This window comes from Panthera onca, chromosome B4, assembly GCF_046562875.1.
Source record: "Panthera onca isolate mPanOnc1 chromosome B4, mPanOnc1 haplotype 2, whole genome shotgun sequence".
Lineage (NCBI taxonomy): Eukaryota > Metazoa > Chordata > Mammalia > Carnivora > Felidae > Panthera > Panthera onca.
In genome coordinates, this window is record NC_138345.1 from 34,844,432 (window position 1) to 34,868,666 (window position 24,235).

Genomic DNA, 24,235 nt, shown 5'->3' on the forward strand with positions numbered 1-24,235 from the left:
ATGCCTAGGTGGTGCAGCTTGATGGGACTGGGCATGTGGCTGGTTGGGTCATGAGGCATCCATTTCATCTTTCCTTTATGGTGTCTGAGGACTGATTGTTGGTAGGAACCTCAAAATATAATCTGGCCCATGCTCATTTCTTTAGGCACATAAAATATTGTCTTCAATCCCTGTAAGGATCAAGGTCTGACCAAGGTCACAAGACAAATAGGCCTCTTCCCTTCCATATTTTTTCTTTTTCTCCTTTGAACTCAGGTCATCTCTTACTTTGCAAGCCACGCGGTGAGGGCACAGCTTCCCAAAACCCAGTGGGGGCTGAATCCGCCGGAGCAGGGTCACCACATCTAGGTGTTTGATACGACCCCTAAAAGAGGAAGGAGAGGAGTCAAAGGTCAGTCAAGAGTCGTGGTTTCGACTGGCAGCCCAGGACTCAGTACTGGGCTCTCCAAAGCTATTGTTCTGTTGGTCAAACTTGGTGCAGAGTTGCAGAATTGCATGGTAAAACTCCAAAACCAATATATACATTTTAATGAACAATTTTCCACCAGTGCTTTTAATGAACAATTTTCCACCAGTGCTTTGCTTAAGGTGGAAGAGACTTTCAGTAGTACAATGAGATTCTCACAGATACCTGCTGCTGCAATTTAACCATCTGACCAAAAGGCATTTATTGAGCGTCAACCGAATGTGATGGACCTATGAGGGTATCTTTGAACCTGAAGTGAGAATGGAGTGAGATCTACTTGACTAAATATTTTAACTTGAATACTTACTAGTTATTCCTGACACTAGGATCTCCCATCCTTCTGTCCAACTGAAAATAGCAGACAAGTTCTTGACTTAGCCAAAGATGCCTGGCGTATCACTGGCCCTTTTGACCTTTGGCCCTGGGGTCTGGTGCAGTTCAGTGTTTCCAGTCGATCTACCCAATGCTAAACTGTCCTGAACCTCTTCTATAGGTGTGGTCACATAATGTTCTCTGGGTTTTGGAAATCAGTCTTTCTCTCTGGGAACTTACTTAGCTTCAGGATCATACTCTGCCCAGATTCTTTTAAATTCATCCAGATGATGGGGACCAAGGATTGACCAGTCTCTTGTCAGGTAGTCAAAGTTGTCCATGATGACAGCTACAAAGAGGTTGATGATCTGCAGAGGACAGAGATATGATGAGTTTCTACAAGAGGACCTCCTGCACACTTGAATCCTCTTTGCCAGCCGGTGCCATGTGTGGCAGAAGCCCATGTTTCTAAAGACCAGCTATATTCACCATTTAAAACACCAGTCCCTGGAACTTGGGTCTCTTGGGTATGAATTTGCTTGCATCAGAGCAGGGTTGGATGAACCCCACATGTGGGCTGGACAGTTTCTCTCATACACAGTTGCTGGGTAGCGCTGCCAAGGACAGAGGGCAGCTTTATCCACCACCCTTCCTGCACTCTGCATCAAAGTGTCGAAAACATACAGGTTGCCTCTAGGCCTCCACACACATCCCCTCTGTCCTCTAGTACAATGACACCATCACAAGAGCCAAGAATGGACAAGAAAGATGCTAGTTGGGCTCACTCTGGCCCAGGGCTTTGTGTCCTTGTCTGATGGTTGGACATTCCTCCTAACTCAGTCTCTGCAAGCTAGTTCCTCTGATGGAGTTGCTCTGACTGCAAGCTGCAAAAGTAGTTAGAGGGCCTGGGCTGCCTTGAACTGCACACTCATACCCATGGCTGTTCAGCCCCACCTTGGCTTACCAGGAAGGCACAGAGCATGTAGAAGCTGATGAAGTAGAAGACGGCAAAACTGCTGCCACAGGGCGTTTCCCCTTCCGTGCTGTTGCTGGGCTCTGACTCGGGGGCACACTTCTTCCCTGGCATGCAGGCCAGCATGATGTCTTGCCATGCCTCCCCTGTGGCACACCTAGGGGAGAGCGGTGAGAGAGTCTACCACCCATGGGGCCCATCTCATATCTCTGGATCTTTCTCTTACCCCTTGTGCCATCCTCCCTGCCCAGAGGGAACTACTGAATTGAATTTGGTGTTTATCATTTCCTGAATGGTCTGATACAGTCACTACCAGATACAAAAATATATATCATTGTTTTGAATGTTTTAAAACGATATATAAATGGTGACAAACTTCCTTTTCTGAAAAGTCCCTCTTTTTTTGCAATTCATGTTAAGTTTGCAATTCATGTTAAGATTTATCCATTTCGTTCTAGTTCATTCAACATAACTACCATATAGCAGTATACTCTATGTATATACCATTAAAAAAACCCCACTGTCCTGCTTAAGGTTTTTCTTTTCTTTTTTGCTATTATAAAGAAAACTGCAATCAAAATGCAGGTCCATGCCTTGGATATCTGCTTAGAAAGTGGAAGTTAGGGTCGTCTTCACTTTCACTAGGTATTCCTGGTTCTCCAAAGGTTTGTCCAATCTATGCTCTGGTCGTCAGTGCAGGACAAATGCCATTGCTCTGTGGACTTGCCAACTCGTTTTCAGTTTTGCTGAGGTATAATTGACAAATAAAATTGTAAGGTATTTATTTATTTTCTTTTTTTGAATGTTTATTTTGTGTGTGTGTGTGTGTGTGAGAGAGAGAGAGAGAGAGAGCACAGGCACACATTGGGGAGGGGCAGAAAGAGAGGGAAAGAGAGAATCCCAATCAGGCTCTGTGCTATCAGTGCAGAGCCCCATGTGGGGCTCCATCTCACAAACTCTGAAATCACGACCTGAGCTGAAACCAAGAGTTGGATGCTTAACAGATGGAGCCACCCAGGTGCCCCCAAAGTTGTAAGATATTTAAAGTGTACTTCATGATGATTTGGTTTACCTATACATTGTGCAAGGATTCATATGGTAATTTTATTTTTAATTTTTTGAGTCATCGTCATACTGTTTTACACAATAGCTATGCCTTTTTCTTTCTCACCAACAGGGCACAAGGGTTCCGATTTCTCCACATCCTTGCCAACACTTGTTTTCTGTTTTGTTTTGTTTTGTTTGATAGTAGGTATCCTAATGAATATGAGGTACTATCTCACTGTAGTTCTGATTTATATTTCCCTTATGATTAGTGATGTTGAACATCTTTTCACATGCTCATTGGCCATTTATATATCTTCTTTGGATATTTGGAGAAATGTCTATTCAAGACTTTTGCCCATTTTAAAACTGTTGTTGAGTTTGGCAATCGATTTTTTGGCATTTAATTTTGTTTCTTCTGCAATTCTTACTTTTTATTTTTCTTATTGCATTGGATAAAATTGCAGTATAATGTTGACTAGGAAAAGTGATAGTATGTGCTCTTTTCTCTTATATTTACTAATTACCTGGTATAGACTGAATGTGTCCCCCACCAAATTCATGTGTTGAAGCCTTAAATCTCAATAAATTTGCAGGTGAGGCCTCAGGAGATAATAAGATTTGGATCAGGTCATAATGCTGGGGCCCCCATGATAAAATTAGTGTCTTTTTAAGAACAGAAGGAGAGACTTGAGCTTTCCATTTTTTTCATCATATGAGGACACAGCAATAAGGTGGCTGTCTGTAGGCCAGGAAGAAGGCTCACACCAGGAACTGAATTGACTGGGACCTTGATCTCAGACTTCTAGCTTCCAGATGTGTGAGAAAGAAATGTCTGTTGTTTAAGCCACTCATTTCATATTTTGTTAAAGTAGGCTGACCAAACTAATAATTTCCAGTACAGGAAAGTGATTGTTTTCTTTTGGTAATCTTCCACTTTACTGATTCTATTAATTGTTATAAGGTTTTTGAGTTGATTTGCTTGTTTTTTCTACCTGGATTAGACTGTTGTTTGCCAACAATGACAGTTATGTCTACAAGTTTTCATATTTATACTTCTTGCTTTTTTCCCCTTTCTTAATACATAAGGTAGTAGCCTTATTTAGCCTTATGGAATGACTAAATGGAATGACTGAGGAGGTGTTTCTACCTTTTTCTGTTCCTGAAAAGTTTATGTAACATAGGGATGATCTATTCTTTGATATTTTGGTAGACATCACACATAAAAATACTGGATCTTGGGACTTTTTGAGGACTAAAACTTTGACTACCTTTTCAATTTCTATTGTGACTAATTAAACAAAATTTCCTCTTAAGATAATTTTGTGATTTATATTTTCCTATATAAAAGTGCCTACTGGATTTTCAAGTATTTGGCATAAATTTGTTCATAATATTTTATCATTCTGAAAATCTCTTGCATATCTATAATTGTATTTCTTTTCTTATTCTTGATGTGTCTTTTTAAAAAAATTAGATTTGATGAAGTTTTGTCTATTCACTGGTATTTTCAAAGACTTAGTTTTAGGGTCTATTGATAAATATTTTTGTTTCATATTTTATTAATTTCTGCTTTTATTTTAATAAGTGAGTTATTTCATATTTAGGGGTTATTTTGCTATTCTTTTTCCATCCATTGTTTTGGTTATTATAAATTTGTAAAATAAAATTTTGGCTTTGAAATTTTCTTTGGTATTGATTGATACGTCTTATAAATTTAAGATGTACTGCTCTCACTTTTCATTTCTAAGAAGTATGTAAGCTTCAGCTTTGAGTTATTTAGAACAGTGACTCAAAACATTTACATGAATAGATTTTGGAGGGACTACTGATTTGTGGTTAATTTATAATTTTTGCTGTATTGGAGTCAGGGGAAGTTTTACAATTTATTGAATTTTTCTTTGTGACTTAAATCTTGGCTAATTTTTGTGAATGCTTCTGGGTGCTTAAAAATAACTTTTTTTTTGCAATTTATTGAGTACAAATTTATTACATTAAATTTGTCAGTTGTGTGTTTTTTGAATTTTAATTAATTAAAAATTAAATATTTATTTTTGAGATAGAGAAAGCATGTGTGTGCATGCGTGCACAAGTGGGGGAGGGGTAGAGAGAAGGGAAGAGGATCCTAAGCAGACTCTGTGCTGACAGAAGTGAGCCTGATGTGGGGCTCGAACTCACAAACTGTGAGTGGCTGAAGTTGGACACTCAACCAACTGAATCACCCAGGTGCCCCTATCAATTGTGTTTTTAGATATTCTTTACCCTTTCTTTTATTTTGTTCTATTTGATCTGTCATTTTTGACATATCTCCCATTGTGTGTATTTCTGTGTGTGTGTGTGTATGTGAGTGTTCATTTTTTCCTTATTATTCTATTAGTCTCATTGATATATTTCCAAATTATATTGTTAGGCTCATGTAGTTTTGTGATTATTATGTAATCTGGTGGATTATACCTTCTATCTATATCAAATATCCCTCTTTGTCTTATTTAGTTCCTTTCATTTGGAATTTTATTTCTTCTGATACTGTTATTCCTACATCTATTTTTTTTTTCAACTTTTTTTTTTTTTTTTTTTTTTTTGGGACAGAGAGAGACAGAGCATGAACGGGGGAGGGGCAGAGAGAGAGGGAGACACAGAATCGGAAACAGGCTCCAGGCTCCGAGCCATCAGCCCAGAGCCTGACGCGGGGCTCGAACCCATGGACCGCGAGATCGTGACCTGGCTGAAGTCGGACGCTTAACCGACTGCGCCACCCAGGCGCCCCTACATCTATTTTTTTTAAGCATTGTTCTATTTCCATTCCTTTATTTTTATTTTCTTTAGATCATTTTATTTTACTATATTATAAACAGGCTACAGTTAGATTTCTTAAAACTAACATTAGAGTATCTATCTTTTAATAGAGAAATTTAATTTTTAGTGATTATTAATCTTTGCTTTTATTCCTGCCATCTTGTTTTCTTTTCTAATTTTCTTTCCCTCCCTTCTCTCTCCTTCCTTCCTTCCTTCCTACCTTCCTTCCTCCTTCCTTCCTTTGCCTTTCCTTCGTTTTGTGGAATTGCTAAGGTTTTACTTGCTGATTTTTGCCCCCTCTAGTAATTTGGAATGTACACATTTCCATTTCTGTTTTTCTGGTGGTTGACCTTCAAATATTTAACATATATATTTACACACTTTCCCTTGGCTGTGCATAGGGTTGAATAGCATCTTTTCCTCTCTACAACAAGAGAAGAATGTCAGCACACTTTCATGTTTCTTATTCTTCTACCACTTCATTCTTCTGACTTTGTTGAGATAATTTTAAGGTTTTTACTTGCAAATTGCTATTGAGGTTTTGGACATTTTCCCTTAACAGTTATTATTTCTTATTTAAAAATTTATTACAAAAATTTTCAACCATATACAAAAGTAGAAATTATAAAGAAACCCCAGGTACCCATCACCCAATCTTAACAACCATCAATATTTTGCTGTGTGTGTTTCATATATCTCCCCCAAATTACCCTTCTCCCCTTTTCGCTGGAATATTTTATTTTATATTATTTTATTTTATTCTTTTGTATTTTGGATTCTCACCTTTTAAAAAAATTGAAGTAGTTGACACAGTGTTAACATTAGTTTCAGGTGCACAACACAGTGATTCAACAAGTCTATATGCTCTGCTCACTGCAAGTGTAGCCACCATCTGTCACCATACAACACTATTATGGTACCACTGACTATATTCCCTATACGGCACCTTTTATCTCTGTGATGGAATAGTTTAAAGCAAATCCCAAACTTCATGTAATATCATTATATCAACCCTAAATACTTCAATATGCATCTAAAAAATAAAATGATAACTTTATGTAACCACAATATAATTATTACACTTAAAAATGAATAATTCTTTAATAACTAATACCTCCCTTAACAACTATTTAGATTTAATATAAGGTTTATAATTTCTTTGTTCATAACTCATAACTATAAACTTCATGGCTTCTTTACTAATATTACTCTGTTCATTCTATTTGTTAGATTAATTTTTCATTCTGTGGAAGTGCATCCTTGTGTAGTTGTTTCAGAGAAGGTTCGTGTGAGGGAGTAAACTTTCTGGGTTCTTATGCTTTTGGAATCTATTTTGCTTTGTTACAGTGCTAATTAGGCTGCATTATAGGAGTCTAGGTCCAAAAGTACATTTTCTTCATAATATTGAATATATTATTCTTTTGTCTTCTAGTATGTACTTTTGCTAATACCAAGTATAATGAAAATTGGTATTTTTTCAATTTTAACTTGTTTTATTTTTTATTTTTTTAAATTTACATCCAAATTAGTTAGCATATAGTGCAACAATGATTTCAGGAGTAGATTCCTTAGTGCCCCTTACCCATTTAGCCCATCCCCCCTCCCACTACCCCTCCAGCAACCCTGTTTGTTCTCCATATTTATGAGTCTCTTCTGTTTTGTCCCCTCCCTGTTTTTATATTATTTTTGTTTCACTTCCCTTATGTTCATCTGTTTTATCTCTTAAAGTCCTCATATGAGTGAAGTCATATGATTTTTGTCTTTCTCTGACTGACTAATTTCACTTAGCATAATACCGTCTAGTTCCATCCACGTAGCTGCAAATGGCAAGATTTCATTCTTTTTGATTGACAATACTCCATTGTATACATATACCACATCTTCTTTATCCATTCATCCATCGATGGACATTTGGGCTCTTTCCATATTTTGGCTATTGTTGATAGCGCTGCTATAAACATGGGGGCGCATGTGTCCCTTCGAAACAGCACACCTGTATCCCGTGGATAAATGCCTAGTAGTGCAATTGCTGGGTCGTAGGGTAGTTCTATTTTTAGTTTTTTGAGGAAGCTCCATACTGTTTTCCAGAGTGGCTGCACCAGCTTGCATTCCCAGGAATACTTTTGAAAGTATTTTTTTTCTTTAGGAAGCTTTAAGGATATTTTCTTTATTCTTGGTATTCTAAAACTTCATCATAATGTGTCTAAGGGACTTTTTGACAAACTTATTCTGCATTTAGTAGGCCATTTCAATCTGAAGGCTCAGATCTTTATATGAAATTTTCTTTGATCATTCCTTCATTTCCTTCTCTCCATTCCTTCTGTCTTTTCTAGCTGAATTTGTATTAGAAAGATGGGATTTTCAGTTCTACCCTCCATGTGTTAATTTTTATTTTATATTTTCAATTTTTTTTGTCCCTTTGGCTGTGTACTAAGAGAATCCTGGTTTGACCTTTCAGCTCAGTACCTCATTCTTTAGCTGTGCCCATTTTCTGAATATTTCAACAACTGTATGTTTTTTTGAGTTCTTTCTTTAATTTGTTCTTATTAATAATGACTTCTTTGGGTTGCCTGGATGGCTCAGTCACTTAAGCATCTGACTCTTGGTTTTGGCTCAGGTCATTATCTCACAGTTCGTGGGACTGAGCCCAGAGCTGTCAGCACAGAGCCTGCTTCGGATTCTCTTTCTCTCTCTTTCCTAGCCCCTCCCCTGCTCTCTCTCTCTCAAAATAAATGAACTTAAAAGAAAACACTTCTCCTCCTCCTTCTTAATTTAACAGATGTAATATGCTCTGCAATCTCTCTAAAGATATGAATTATATTTATTTTCAAATCTTTTAGCTTCATATATTCTTTTTCCTCCTCATGTGTTCATTCATCTGCTAATTGAGCATGGTGCCTTTCTTTATTGATACTAGTTTCCCCCCAGTACTTTGGTATTATTATTGACTGTTATTTGTGCTTGAGAACCCAGTTCACAACTCTGTGGATCAAATTTTCTTTAGAGAGACTCTTTGGAGATCATGGAAGAAAGAGAAGATGTGCTGTCAGGTGAGGTGGGAAGGTAGCATCTCTGAGGGTGGAGTTCCTTGGGGGGACCTGTTCTACTTCTCAGACCCCAAAGCCCAGGGGTGTGATGTTCAGTGCTGCTGCTTTCAGCTTGTGAGCATTAGCAAATGCTCTCCAAATACAGGTCCTTGAGGAGCTGGCCTGGTCATGGTCTCTCCTGTGCTGTGCACCTGTGGATCCAGGAAGTGCTCTCACTTTTTTCACAAGCCACACATTGTTGGGAAGGTGTTTTCTTCAGATCTTGTTCCTTTGTCAATTGAACCCCATCTGATTTCTTCCATTTAGAAATTCCTCAACATTCCTGGTTCAGTAACAGCACTCTTTCATGCCCCCCCCCCAACCTTAGTATTGTTATGGGTTTATTCTTTTAAGAAATATCTTCCGTCATCAAGGGCTTTAGGACAGGAGGGGAGATAGACCCATGTGCTCAGTCTTATATCTGTGTTCAGCTCTGATATTTAAATATGGCACAGGCTTAAGTGTTTTGATTTAATACATTTTGAGCAATGATACTTGGGCTTGGGTGTGGGGAAAGGATTTGATAGAACTTGGTGAAAGTGATGCTGTCTGATAGATCTCTGGATCTTCTGGAAAGGGACCCCAGGGAATGGTAGAGAGCTCACTGCCTCTCCCAGGGCCATAATATGTAGAATATATGATCTGGAATGGACTTTAGAAGTCGTCTGGTCCAGGGGATGGGGTAAATCATTCTCATCTGCCAGCCCTGGTCTAGATAGGGGCCCCAGAGTTCCAGGCTGTGAGGAACAGGAAACTGAGAAGGACCAAAGAGGTCATTAGGAGTCAGATGAGGAAGAAGTACGTTGCAGCATAGACTCACTCACTCAGGAGCAGGCTGAGAAACACTCTTTTCTGCAGGTAGGCCTGAGGTGGTGGCCTTCCAAGAGGGGTGAAGGCTCATGGCTGGCTAAAATGAGGAGGAGACTAAGTGCATGAGGACATAATAACCCACTACAGCAAATGACACTGACATTGGTATAGCTGTACTTGTTTGCAAGGGAGCTGAGACTCAGAGAAGTTAGGTGTCTTACACAGCGAATGTGTCACAATCTTGGCTTAAAGCCTGTTTGGCTTCCAAACCACGGTTCTTTCAGTATTAGACTTGTGACGACCTAGTGCTTTTGGGTGGTTACTAGCCAGTGACCAGTGGGCAGCTCAGTGGAAAGTATTGCAAATAACAATGAAACAACAGATTTCTCTCCCTGCACAGTCCCCTGGAAGAGTTCCCTCTCATTCTGCATCCAGACCATAGGGCTGCATCATGTAGGTGTGTTTGTATGCATCTGTCCTCAGAGACTCACCTGAAGAGAAGGAGCACAGCTTGGGGGAAGGTCTGAAAGTTGTTGTTCCGGTTGATCTCTGTGGTGTCATTCAGGGCAATTTTCCCAAACACCTAAGCAGGGGGAGAGGAGAGTAAGTCAGTGCATGGTGGACACTCATTGTTCAATGATCTCTTTAGGGGTCACAGCTGACTGTGGGTCAATCCAGCCCATAGCTGAACTGAGTCCCCTGACATGACCTGGCAGGGCCTCATGGAGGCAGGCACCTGCTGACCTATCCAGCCCCTGATCTCCATCCACCACACTGGGCAGGTGTAAGAGGAAAAGTACCCATGGGCCTTCCTGTGGGCCACTGGGAGCTGGGCTAAGAGCAGGTGGAAGCTGCAACCAGCACCCTGCTTTGTGTAGGGACAGAGGGTTCACTGGTCTTCTTCCCCTCCTCCTCCTCCTTCTGGCTGCAGATTCTTGAGAATATATATTTTTTCTCTTTCAAAAAACTTTATTGAGGAATAATTAACAAAGATAATTGTATCTATTTAAAATGTACAATGTGGTGGTAATTTGATGTACAATGCAATGTAGAATCGTTACCAAGACCAAGATAATTAACACATCCATCACCTCACACAGTTAACACAGGTAACTTTTTTTTTTTTTTTTTGGTGTGGTGAGAATGCCTAGGATCTTCTTGCAGCCACTTGCAAGTGTCTAGCGCTGTGGTATTGATTACAGTCACTGCTAGGCCCTCAAGACTTACGCTTCTGGCCTCCTTTTCTTTGCCATTTCAGCCCAGATGCCCAAACACTCTTCCAAATTCAGTTCTTGGATTTCAGAGCAGTCTGGACTTGGGCAAGCTTAATTTATCCATGAAATTAGGGGCCTCCTTATTTTTATGACCATTTAAAGATATGACTATCCTAGAAGCTGCCACCGTTGGTGAGGGTTAAGGTAGCTCTTCTCATCTCAAAAGATTTCGGCCTAGGAAACTTGAGGTCTTTCTGCAAGGAATAAGTAGGAGAATCTTCCTTAGGGAGCTGCTGAGGAAAAGCTCCCTGCCAATGTGAGTGCTAGGCTGTGGGAGCTCTCTGGAGCCTTGAGGAGAGGCCAGCTGGAGAATGCCACAGAGTGTGAGGGCACCTGTGAGGGGGCCCTTGAAACTGCTGCGTGTTTGATGGGGATAGCTTGCCCACCTGACTCCCTTCTTCCCTCCTCCTTCTTTGTTCCTTCACTCTTCCATTCCCTCTCTCCCTCCCTCTCAGTCATGAGCTTCTCCGTAATGATGCTGGGGTTGGGGGCTAGTTCTCAGGCCAGCAAACCTGGGAAAAAGGAGGGGTGCTGTCTGACACACCCTTCGTGTTGTTTCTTGGAAGGCCTGTCTCTACAGAGGCCCCTGGTGTTAATCTTGGAGTGTTTTTCCCTACCTGAGAGCAGAGGCCAGGCCTGGGGTGCAGGAGAGAGAAGTTGTGTACTGCACTTGGCCATTCATCCTCCTATCTATAAGGCTGCCATTTGAAAGGATGTTCTAATTCTTGTGACTTTCTTGTCTCAGAGGTGGAAGCATAGGGAGGGACAGTCGGAGCAAGAGGGAGGTAGGAGGGAGGAGGTGTCCGGAAAGTGGGGCTGGGAGCTGGGAAGAGAAAGTAGAAGCGGAGGAGCAGCAGGAGAGCTGTCCTACCTGCATCCCGATCACTGCGTAGATGAAGAACAGCATCACTATCAGAAGGGCCACATAGGGCAAAGCCTGGAAGGAAGCACAGGATACAGGGCGTGAGACCAGTAGGGAGATAGCTGGCCAGATCCCTTCCCAGGGGGCACTGTGGCCTGGTTTTGGGAGGTGGCATTTCCCAGGGCCCCACAGAAGTTCAGCGTATGGGGGAAGGTCTGAACCATGGCATTGACCTCCCATTTTCCCTTGGTTTCAATTGCCTGAGAAGCAGTGAGTGTGGTGTACTGAGAAAATCAGGCTGCAGAGTAAGGGAAATTGTATGATACTGCTTTAATAAAAACTATCAAGAATGAGCAGACATCCTCCAATTAGGCTCTGTACAGCAAGGAGAAAGCCATGGAGGATACACACCAAGTTTTCCTGGGGAGGCATGGGGTAGAGGCTGGTTACACCCTTCCTTTATGTAGCATGATGATCTAGTTGTAATAAAAACAATTACTAAGGAAAATAAAAGAAAGATTTTGGGTTCAAATCCTATTTCTACCACTTTCTAGCCATAGGAGCTGGGCTATATTACTTAACCTCTCAGAGCCTCAGTTTCCTCTTCTGAAGAATGAGAAGAATGAAGAATTACCTCTCAGGGGTTTTGTGGAGTTTAAATGATTTAAGGTTTATAAAATGCTTAATGTAATGCCTTCCACATTGTTGGGTCCCATATATTTTATTCACTCAATGTATTATTGCCTGGCAGCTCAGACAACTTCATTTTCCAGAGTCTCTGCTGCTTCTCCCGGGGAGAGTGGGAGAGAGCCCTGGGGCTCAGGGCTGACTCTGGAATCCAGGAGATTCCAAGAATTTGGGAAATGCCTTGCCAGGTGCTCACACACCACTAGATGGCATTGCAAGATCACACGAATGCTTTTTCTGTCAGGTCAGAGCTCCTGACCCACGTTCAAGCCACACAGCCCTGTCTGTTGCCTTTTCCTTGCCCAGAGAAATGTGTATGGCCTGTATAATCATCATAGCTGTGGGACCCTAGGGGTGCACCCACCGACAGGGCCAGCCACCAGTCCTGCTCTCACCGGAACCCTCAGATCCCAGGGAGTGGGCAGGGCATGGCACAGGTTGGGGGGAAGTGGGCTGGGGGTGGCAGGGAGGGCAGCTGCAGGCCATCATTAAGTGGGGAGCCAGCCTGGGGCTGGTGGGTGGACAGCTGGCTCTGAGGAGTGCAGCAAGGCTGATCCAGTCAAGGATCTCGGATGATGATTCCTAGAGCAGGAGGCTGCCTGGAAGGGTGTTTATTTATGCCTTTGGGATAGAATTCCAAAGCGAGGCAGGCACCTGTCTGGAGAGCACTTTCCTCTGACTGCATCTTCTGTTACGGGCACGTTCAGATCAGGGATCCACTCCCATGCCCATCCCTGGGCTCAGACTGGCCATAGCATGGGACAAGGAAGGAATCCTTCAGTGCTGGGAAGCCTGACAGTGGTGCTTCCATGGGCAGGGAGAAGCTGCCTTTGGTGCTGGGCTAAGGAAGCATGGCAGCACTTGCAGGGGCCCTACACTGTCATCTTCAAGAAATTCCAGTGGCCTTACAGAGTCTGCTGCTCTTTAACTTCAGACTTACATAACCAGTTGGCCAGGGGCGACCATTATTCTTCTTTCACAGATGGAAAATAAAGGCTGAGAAAAGAGAATTGATCCTATAGTTAGGCAACCCTGTGCCCCTGGGAGGGGACTGCCTCTCCTTGAGTGGAGTGACACTGGGGTCCTGGAGAATTTGGCTAAGTCCACAAACAGGTATGGACAGCAGACACCGCAGAAATGCCTACTGGGAGGCAGGTAACAGCCAGATCCTAAAAATGTCAAAAGTGGGAGGGCCATTGAGGTTATCAGATCATCTGGGCCCATGTTTTTCAAATTTTTTCCACCATAAAACCTCTTTGTGCAGTAAATTCTTGTGGAAAAATACATAGATGAGAGAAGAAAGCAGAACCACTCAGCCTCCCCCTTAGCTCCCAGCCTTCTCTGCTCTGACTTTGGGGAAGTCTGGGGCTCCAAGAGCTTGCTTTTGAAAACCACAAATCCAGCCCAATGACCTTATTATAGACAGGAGGAAATCAAGGGCAGAGCTGGCGAGCAGCAGTGTGAGCCCCACACTGGACCCCTAGGGGTGCTCTTTCCTGTGTAGCATCACCTCGCCTCCCACGCAGGGAGCCCAGGAGGAGATGGGCAGAGACCCTTGTGCAGCCCCACCTTTGGGGAGCTGAAGAGGCTCTTCTCCTTGCAGCCCGCTTAGGGTGGAGGTGGCTACCTGGAAGGACTTGATGAAGGTCCACAGCAGGGTCCGGATGCCCTCCCCACGGCTTAGCAGCTTGACCAGGCGCATGACCCGGAAGAGGCGGAAGAAGGTGATGGAGATGCGGGAGTTCTCCTCTGCGTTCTGGAATCCATCGGCAATAGGAGGTGGTAGTTAACACAGCAACAAAGAGGGGAGGGGCAAGAACGAGGTGGGCCCTGCTCTGAGCAACACAGCCCTTGGTTGGGGTGAAGGCAGGCAGGGAAGGGTTAGCTGCACTAGATTCTCTCCACTGGGTCACAGATGGGAGACCAGCTGCTCACCTTTTCCAGGTAGACAACTCAGGCCTGAGGTCTCTGCAGAGCCAAGTTGTGCCCAGGCCCCTGAGCCCATAACCCTATCTGTTCTCCTCTTTTGCCTGTTAGTCCTAATTCTTAACCCCCTAGGTGGAGTAACAGAAGATTCCATAAGGAACTTCCATATGCTTTGAAATCTCCTAGGCTGAGAGCTAGCTGTCTTGGGTGCATCCTGCCTCTGCTGAATGCTGAGGAAGCAGCCCAGCCTCTTTTTTGTCTGGCTTGGCTGGGGGACGTGCATCCGGAGCGGGATGTGGTTCTGTGCAAGGTGGTTGGGCGGGTCAGGTCATGGCCTCCATCCCAGACCCTGAATGATTGTACTGGGGGTCTTGGTGGGCCGGGTGGGCTGACAGCAAACAGGATTGGAGTGCGTTGCCTACTGCAGGATCTTGTGCCCTGGCAGCTCGGGGTTCCAGAGCTCCTGTTGTGCTACCTCTTCCCACATGGCTACAGGGAAGGTAGGAATAGGGTTGCTGCTCAGTGCTCAGTGCTCTGATGGTGACTGTTTCCCAGCCCTTGCCTCCCCTTGGGCTCTGAAGCTGTTCTACTCCCCTCTGCCCTGGGGCTTCTAAGAGGCCCTAACCCTCTCCAGGCTGTAGGAGACCCTAGAAGGGGTGGGGGGCACAGGCAGGGTGAGGTGGGGGGGGTAGTCCCTCAAAGTGAGCCTTAAAGTCCACGCCCCCATATGAGAGGACCAAGGGGCTCTGCTTAGGGCAGATCATCTCCTCAGGAGAGTTCTGAAGCTTGAGGGCAAGGGGAAGGTGAAGAAGGACAGAATCCAGGCCAAGGCAAGTGGAAGCAGGAATATGGTGCTGCTGGGGGTCTGCTGGCTAGCAGGGCGAGCCTGTTGGACCTGGAGGGGCCTGGGGCTGGGGCACGTGCCTGCCCAGGGCTCAAGGGCAATACAGACTGCCCTGTCACACTCTGCCTCCAGACCTAAGAACAACATGGACTGATCCCTGGCCCTCTTTTTGCCCACACTGGCCAGAGAGCCAGTGGTGGCAGCCCCTTGGGAGCCACTTGCCTGTTCCCCAGAGCTAGTGCAGCTCACCCAACCCTGTTAGCACCAGGAGAGAATGGACCTTTGGGCTTCCTGTTACTGTTCCTGTCCTGTGCCTCCCTCAAGGGAGGAGGAGTCTGCAGTCATTGGATCTGTGTCTGCCCTCCCCATTCTTTTTTTTTTAGAGAATCTTTTTTTTTTTTTTTTTTTTTTAACATTTTTAATTTTTATTTTTTTTGGGACAGAGAGAGACAGAGCATGAACGGGGGAGGGGCAGAGAGAGAGGGAGACACAGAATCGGAAACAGGCTCCAGGCTCCGAGCCATCAGCCCAGAGCCTGACGCGGGGCTCGAACTCACGGACCGCGAGATCGTGACCTGGCTGAAGTCGGACGCTTAACCGACTGCGCCACCCAGGCGCCCCTGCCCTCCCCATTCTTGATTCACCTTTCTGCTTTCTTTTTAGTCCTTTCCAGGCCAGATCCTGACAACATCCACACCTTGTCTGCACCCCTGAAAATCCTATTAGCACAAATGCCCTTTGTTCTAATCCCATGGTCTGCTGTCACTGACATGGCTGGTGGTTCCCGAGGCCACCCATCCTACTACTCCTGTTAAGCATGGGAGACCCACGAGGGTGGCAAAAACCTCAGAGGCAGCAGCTTACGTGTCAGCACACCCTCACTCTGCCCTGGGAAGGCTGCACAGAAACCATGTCTGAAGGGTCTCTCCTAGTTGTCTGCCTCTCCAGACAGGGGAGGAGTCACACTATTTCTTCTATTTTCAAACCACAGCTGCCTCAGGTCCTGTCAGTGGGCCTGTTCCCCTTAGGCAGGGTGACCTGTGGGCATCTGGGGGCCTGCTCATGGGCTATCACAGGACTCAGGATGGGACTCCTCATCCTGCCCCTGGGCCCTTACCCTGCCTGTGTATTTTGAAGTCTTTGATGCCCTTAATCTCCGCATTTCTATCACCCATGTATCTACTTGAAATTCTATTTTCTCTCCTTAAAAGGAGGTTGTGTTCCCCCAGAGGAGAAGGCAGAGGAGGCTTGGGGTTTTATAACTCAGCTGTCAGTTCCACTATGTTCGGGAAGGGAGAAAAAAGAAGAAAGAACAAGCTTACGCGGGGAACTTCAGCTCTGAGTGTCAAGAGTTTGAGAAGCTGGTGCTACAGGGGCATCTGGATCCAATAAGTTAAAAAATAAAAGTCAAGCTTGCAGTTTGAATTCCATGCTGGGTTCACCACCCTCCCCGGTCCCCACAAGTAGCTATAGTTTCCTAACACTCTAGAAGGAGGAGAAGCACATTTCCATGTAGACACAAAAACGTCCTCTAAGAAGCCAAATGACACTGCTGGGAAGAAGCAGACCCCAGTAGCTGCCTCTGTGAAGTAGGGTACAACATCCAGTCTCAGCCTTTCCCTGGCAGCCTTCCAGCCAGCCTGGGATGGGCTGTGTTAGGAGACACCACCGGCCGGCCCAATCTTGCCCCCATTCTGCTGACTTTCAGAGAATTGACCTACTCACTCGTCCTTTTAAAAACTCACACTTGGCTCAGTTTTAAAACATGTGATGGCAGCTTTTTGGAGAAGGTTGCCCCAAGGAGGCTTCAAGGTCACACCCAGTGGCATCTGTCACTTTAGGCAAAGTGAATCATAGACTCCTACATCAGGAGTGTTCCAATCAAACTACTGAGTTCGTTTTTCTGCTTGCAGCCCGCTGTAGAAAAGTGGGGATAGCCTAATTTTAATGAACTTCAGCAATTTAGAAAAATTCATGGGTATATTTGTTGGAGTGGTTGGATATTCAGCCACACTGTCAGTAATAAATTCCACCTTACACATTTTACTGTGGCCTTAAATACTGAGCACACAGGAGGCCAGATGTTACAGACACTGGATGATTAGTGGGAAGTCATCATCTGACTTTCTGTTATCCTTCTCTTTCCTCTTTTCTCTGGAGGCCCTTACCATGGTGCTTATGGGTGCCCTGCACAAATTTCCCACATCAGATTAAGGCTAGAGACTCAGCCAGTGGAGTCCTCAGAATGTTTAACAGGAAATGGCCCTTGGGTCCAATTCTCTCCCGGTGGCTCATTAGATGGTCAAGATCACAGTGAATTATCACCCAGAGAAAAGCTCAGGGAGGGAAAAGAACACCATTACACAAACAGCACTTCATGGCTCACACACGACCAGGCAGGAGAGGGCAGGACAGACACGACATGGTGGCTACATGCAACGGCAACAGGAGCGAGGCTGGGCTCCGAGAGACTCTGGGGACCGGGGTGGGGAGTGATGGTGGGGGTGTTAGAGGAGGGTCACAGAAGCTAACAGCGTGGTCAGGAGGGTCGGTCTTACCATAAAGGGAGAGCATTGGGTATGTTCAGCTGGCTTTAAAGAAAGGCAGATAGAGATAAGCTGTAATGAGTCTCCAACGAAGATGCCTGGTATTCTAGGTCTCGGCTAACACAGGAGCAACACCGTGGCAGGGGAGGGCAAAAGGAAACAAGTGAAAGAAATACAAAGCATAGGCTGGGCAGGTTCTGGGACATCACTGTGAGTGGACTCTGCATAGGTGTGTCTCACATCTAGTGAGGACCCAAAGGCATTTTCTATTCAGGACCATTTCTGGGCACACATTAAATAATTCACACCCGTGGCAAATGAGTTCTTCCAAATTTTGTGCAGGAAGGTTTTGTTTTGTTTTTTGAAATGAGCTATGTCTCCTAAGATAACCTTTATGCACTTAACTTACCCTGGGTGTTGCCAGCTGAAGGAGAAAGGCCTTGGTTATGCTTAGTGCACATCCCTGCCCAAACATACTTGAGCAGAGGAGTTCAAGGGCAATGGTCCTTCAAGTTTAGGGGAAAACTGAATTTTAGTTATCACTGAGGAGGATCTAAAGAGGTGGTCCTCAACGCCCCTGTAGTGGGGGCTTGTTCTCAAGCTTAGGTTCAGGCGGGAGTTGGTCTTGCTTAGCTCCCAGTCTATAGGTGTAGAGCCTTGGCCATAATGAATGTTTTTTACATTTTGAAGACTTGCACACAATTTAGGATATTATTATTAACCCTCAAAAAAGCTCTTCTTATGGGTCTGACTGCTGAGTTCATTTTAGGGGAGGAGCTGAGGAAATTGGCCATTGGTGAGTATCCCATTGCAACCCCCAGTTCCTTGAGCTTGTATCCAGGAAGATGCCCCTACTCTTTGGGCCCCAGCACACAAAGCTAAGCCCCTGATGGATCCTGACCATCTGAGCTGTTAACTCTTTCTAGAAGGTCATGACTTTGCTTTTACCCTCCACTTTCAGATGGTTGCTCTTGTGTTTCTGTTTTTAAGGTACAAACAAGGAAACATGTAATGGAATTTTTGAAGGATGGAAATGTGCACAACTAGACATTTACTTGCAGACCGAAAATACTTCTTTGGTAACAGATTTCTCAGCAAATTCCTTTTTTTTTCCTATAGCAAATTGTTAAGATGTCCTTTTTTAGGAATGGTGGAGAGAAAGGGTGAGGCAAGGGAAAAGAAGGGAAGGTACACCTCTCTAGTCATTTACAGAGTGCATTCTAGATCTTGCTTTCTGCTTCATGAGGAATACCAGCTGCCAGGTCAGTTGACAGGCCTGGAGGCTGTGGGGTCACTAGAATTTAGCTAGCAGGATGAGATACAACATAGAAACAGACACACACAGACACTGACAGACAGACAGACAGACAGACACACACACACACACACACACACACACAGAAGTAATTTCAAGCTGCTTGAGTGCTTGTGTTCCTGTGTTAATGGATAAGAAGTTCTGTGTTTCTAGACCTATAATGGGGAAGGGAGTGTGAGTCAGACACAGGTAAATCTACACTACATGTAATGCCAGGGCATTAGATAGAGTTCCCATAGGAGGCATGGGCCATTGTTCTCCTCTTGGATCCACCCTGAAAACCACCAAAGCTTCCATTACTCCTAAGATCCCTGAGAAAACCTTAAGCATCTTCTGGGTCAATCCTATCCTGAACAGGACCAGAATGGAGACAATTTAGAGAACATATCTGGGTGATGTGGCCCTAATGAGTTAACCCCCAGCCATGAAAAATTTTAACCATTTTTCTTACTTCTTAAACATTCAGAATCTCACATGTGGGATTTTAAAATGTATTAACTGTGTGTTTCCTTGTTGCTTTTTAGCTTTTCACAGCTCTCATTGAATGAAGATCTCATGTATTTAAGTCATATTTTACTTCAAGATTTAGCTTTGAGTATGTTCTAATCACCTTTATTGTATCTTATTATTTTAAAAATATGTATTAACTTAATAATACTTATGATACACCTCTATAATAGGGGGTAAGAAGAAGTCAGGAGGAGCAATGAGGGAAGAAGGGAAAGGAAGGATGGGGCTCTCTGGGACTCCTATGTTGGGTCCCCAGCCCAGGTAATGATAGCTCTCCTAAGGGTCTCACTTTGGGAGAATCTGAAGACTCATTTTAATTTGGAGATTATTTTTTTTCTTGGGTGTTAAGCTATGCTATTCAGAGGGCACTTTCGATCTGCTGGAGTGGTGTTTGTCAATGTCTCATATAAGCCTATTCTTATTTGAAGAACTATGTTTTTAAGATCCAGGGTCTCAAAAAAAACTAACCACTCATAATAAGAAAGCAATCATTGGGTGATTTCTAAGTGGAAATAGGAAGAAGCTTGAGATATAGCCCTTGCCCTCACAGAGCCCACAGTACACTGACATAGTGCCAACCCCCCTAAGGACATTTCCTAGATGATCTTGTGTAGTCATTCCAGTCTTTGGTACCCTTGCTTGGCTGTAAGTGGAATCTCTTGGTGAGCTAGAAGGGGAGATTGGACCCACTGGGTTTGGGCACCTGCACCTCTAGCCCAGAGCCATGTTTGTGCTGTTTGCCACTCTGTGATTCCCTGGTATACTGCCCTGAAAGGTCACCTAGCAATAGTTCTACTTTTTGAACTAAATTTGGAATTGTTTGAAGGCCTGGAGTACTTATGCCATTCGTCTTTGACCCTTTCCCAGATCTGCTCCCAGTTCCCCTGAGTTAGCTTAGAGTTTATCCATCTGTGGTTTTCCTGGGGAGGAAAAGGTGGAAAGACTCTGAAGACTTATGCCCCATGAGCCTGGAGACCCTTCTACAGTGAGCCAACAGAGCTGCTTATCTATTCTGAACATTGTGGCTGAGTTTTCCAGTGGCATTTTGTCCAGTAATGGTAGACACTCAGCAGCCAATTATTTAATCTTTGTTTTCTAATGGTCTGGTAATTTTCAAGGGTTTAAAAGATATTGGTCAATTAACTTAATTTGTTCATACAATTGGTAGAAATGAAATAAGGTTATTATTCAATTGGTGAGGCAGAGGTGGAATATTTTCATAAAGAATCCTGGCTAGTGGTTCCAGCTAACAGGCTAAGGGCAAATAGAAAGGAAATTCATGTACCTTGTTTAGTGTATTTATGCAGATTACCTAGGCTTTGTATACCTGGCAATGATGATATGAGTGGCACTGGACAGCAAATAGGAGCTATTTTCTGGAAAACTGTCTTTCTGAATCAAGCTCAGGATCAAATTAGAAGTTATCACCTCAGTGGATGAAGTCTTGGTTCTGGAATGTCTTCCCTGATCCTTTTCACTGGGGTACCATCTTTAGACCATGCATGCATAGGATACTGAAAAGTGAAACTCAGGGAATACCAGAGGCTGATAAGGAGAGGATTCTCCTAGATGGAGATTTTTCCAAAAGGATGAAGGGGAGAATCAGTGGAACGTGTCTCCCAATTGTTAACATTACATAGTCTCTCTGAAGAACTAAAAGGTTGTTGAAAATACCTCTTAGCCATATAAAAGGGGAGTGTTTGGGGTGCCTGGGTGGCTCAGTCGGTTGGGCGACCGACTTCGGCTCAGGTCATGATCTCACAGTCCGTGAGTTCGAGCCCCGCATCGGGCTCTGTGCTGACAGCTCGGAGCCTGGAGCCTGTTTCAGATTCTGTGTCTCCCTCTCTCTCTGACCCTCCCCCGTTCATGCTCTGTCTCTCTATGTCTCAAAAATAAATAAACGTCAAATAAAAAAAAATTTTTAAAAGGGGAGTGTTTCTTTTCTCAACACAGCAAGGAGGTGAGGACTACTAGGGATTAGAAGCTGGGCAGTAGATATCTAGGCTGGAGTACCCAATAAAGCTGTATTCCAGGATATTTTCTCGAGATCAGGCCATTACAGAATGAAATCTTGCCATTTGCAGCAACGTGGATGGAGTCATTACAGAGCATTTTAAAGAGATAAGCCCTGCTGCACTTTTCTGGACATGCTGACTTTGAAAGGTGCAGATTACTTTCTGATTCCCTCCAGGGAAGGTTGGCTCTTGGCTAAGTCATGAACAGGCCCCACAGAAGAGGAATGCACCATCCCAGTGGCCGCCATTGAGACAATGGTTATAATATCAGTTGCTAAAATTTTACATTCCTCTGAAACATGAGTCAAAAGCAATGTCACAGGAGCATGTGAGTCAGAACTGTTGCTTTTTTTTTTTTTTTTTTTTTTTTTTAAGTATCTCTTGTCCAGAGCTTAGGGAGTGGATCTAATATAAGTTCCATTTCAGACCACCTGAAAGTCTGGGTCCAGCTGGCACCCTCCCTACCTCCCAAGCTATGCTCTCTGCTTCTCTCTATTCACTGTCTCTAATCTCATCTTAATTTGATCTGCAAGACAGGATAGCTGGTTCAGTTGTAAGAGAGTCATGGGATGGTGGAAGGCAGAGGGATTGAGGTTTTGTTGGTGACACTCTAGTTAATCTAAGTTGGGAAGACAATCATCAGGTTGGTACAGGCAGAGATGACTGGAAATGGCAGGAGTCAGGGGCCTCTAGAGATATTTGACACCACCTTCACAGTCAGGAGCCAGCAAATGTAGGTTAAGGCAGAAGAGTCTTCATTATCCTTTTTATCTCCTCTTTCAACCAGGAACTAAAGTGTAGCCCTGCAGATGTGGAGGTGGGAGATGCTAAAACTTAGAGCCACCAGAGATGGCAGCAAGGAAGGGAATTTTAAGGAGACCAAAGTAAAATATGTTTTAAACTGTAACCCCTCTGAAGTTGAAGAGCTTCTTTGCTAGGGAGATGTAAAGTTTAAATAAGCACAAGTCAACTGGGATATATAGAAGCTGAGGGTAGCTGTCAATGGCTTTAAGATTTAAGGGAAAATGAAGGAAATATGGGTTGTTGCAAGCAGTTCTTAAGCAGAATTTCCATTTTGGTTTGTGGAGGAGGTCTTTGGTCTTCAGAGATGGATCTGTGGAGGAGGGGTGCTAGGAAAAGGAAGAAGGGGTAACGACAAGGGAGGCAGAAACACTGGACAGAAAAGGGCAGGGAAAAATGAAAGGAAGCTCAAATATGAGGCAGTGGAGAGTGGAAAGAGCAGCCCCCCTTTCCCCCTTGTCCACCTCCACCATGTTGGAAACCTCCTGGCTTGTATCTGTTTCCCATTGTAAAATTCTAGTCAGAAGGAGAAGGGCCCTTCTTGAATCTTTGTGGTTACAGACACACAGTTGAAATGCCCCTTCAGGACTTCCTTTAAGGGATTCTTTGGAGGGGTACAGAGCATGGGGGTTGTTGGTTCCTGGCTCATTCTTGCTCTTCCTGTCTCTGTGTGCTAGGTTGCTGAGAGTGGACAGCTGTGACCCCTGTATCATTAGCTGCACAGTGGCTAGCTCATGTGGCTGGAAGCAGCTAAAGCCTCAGGAGTCATTGTGTTATTCACCTGCAGCCTGATGGCTCCCCAGGTGCTATTACCTGCCAATAATTCATGCTAAACAAGACTAATTAAATTGTCAAGATAGTTTTATCTTCCCTTGGGAAGGACAGTCACTATCCTTCACTCAAGTAACAAAAGAAACCCATAAAGAATAAATGAATGAAATCAGTTTGTCAGCAGTGCTAACAACATCAAAGAATTCTATATATGAGAGAAAGAGAGAGAGAGAGAGGAGAACACAAGCCCAGCAGGACAGAGAAAACGGGAGACAGAGAACAAGAGTATGACAGAGAGAAAAGGTGCACTAAATATGAAGAGAAAATGGTATAGACTATGCTTTGGGGGGCACTCATGGGCATTTTTGAACCTGCCTGAGGTATAGATCTCTCACATCCTCTGCTGGCTCATGGGATGTTCTAGATCCCTTTGCTTTAGAAACTTTCTGGCAACGACACCAACAGTAGCTTGCTAGCCTGTGGGAACTAATGTAAGAGACACTGGCAAGGCCCAGATGGTGGTCTGGCTAAACCAAGGGGTGTGTTGTGACAGCCTCCTTCCACTCTTCTATTTTAGGGGAAAGGAGAGGGCTGTGTGTGGACAGAAAAGACGAGAATAGGGACAGAAAGGAAAGGAAGGAAAATTAGAGGAAAAGAGAAAGTGAAGGGGTCTTGGTCAGAAGGCAGAGGGAAACAGGAGCCTTGATGGGTTATAACTGCCAGAACACTCAGACTGTCCAACACAGGCTGAATGAAGAACCGAAACCAGGATTTCCATACAAAAGCAGGTTCCCATGGACTTCTTGAGTCAAGCCTGCAGGACACCTCAAGGCAACAGCTTTGGGAAAACTTGCATACCAGGCTGATTTATCAGGCCTGACTTTCTATCACATCTGCCCTCATGGTAGTCTGTGGTCCACTGTCTGCACAGCAAACCTCTCCTTGCAGAGGCCCAGGGACTTTCAAAATGGCTCCTCATTGCCAACTAGACTGCTGATAGATGCACTGCTAAATCTCTTGAGGGCTAACTTTATTTCCAAGCAGAGTAGAAAACTGCCTTTGTAGAGCAACTGGAGGGTGGAGGGTGGGGAATATGTTTTTCACTCAGATGTCATGTTCCTCAAAGTTTTATATTAGACACACTAGATTTCCAATTTTTAAGTTGAGCATTACTATCTTCTCTAAAGAGAACGGTAA

At 44.1% G+C, this 24,235-nt stretch overlaps 1 protein-coding gene across 1 annotated transcript in view; it reads right to left on the reverse strand.

Annotated features, from left to right (window-relative positions):
- The window catches only part of CACNA1C (calcium voltage-gated channel subunit alpha1 C), a 664,490-nt gene that overhangs the window by 35,757 nt on the left and 604,498 nt on the right, over positions 1-24,235 (reverse strand). Inside the window, exons 33-39 of the mRNA XM_081796086.1 lie at positions 17,639-17,671; positions 13,938-14,066; positions 11,633-11,698; positions 9,979-10,070; positions 1,743-1,908; positions 1,019-1,146; positions 268-364 (exon numbers count right to left, since the gene is read on the reverse strand). Coding sequence (XP_081652212.1) covers positions 268-364; positions 1,019-1,146; positions 1,743-1,908; positions 9,979-10,070; positions 11,633-11,698; positions 13,938-14,066; positions 17,639-17,671 — 711 coding nt within the window. The remainder of the gene's footprint in view (positions 1-267; positions 365-1,018; positions 1,147-1,742; positions 1,909-9,978; positions 10,071-11,632; positions 11,699-13,937; positions 14,067-17,638; positions 17,672-24,235) is intronic.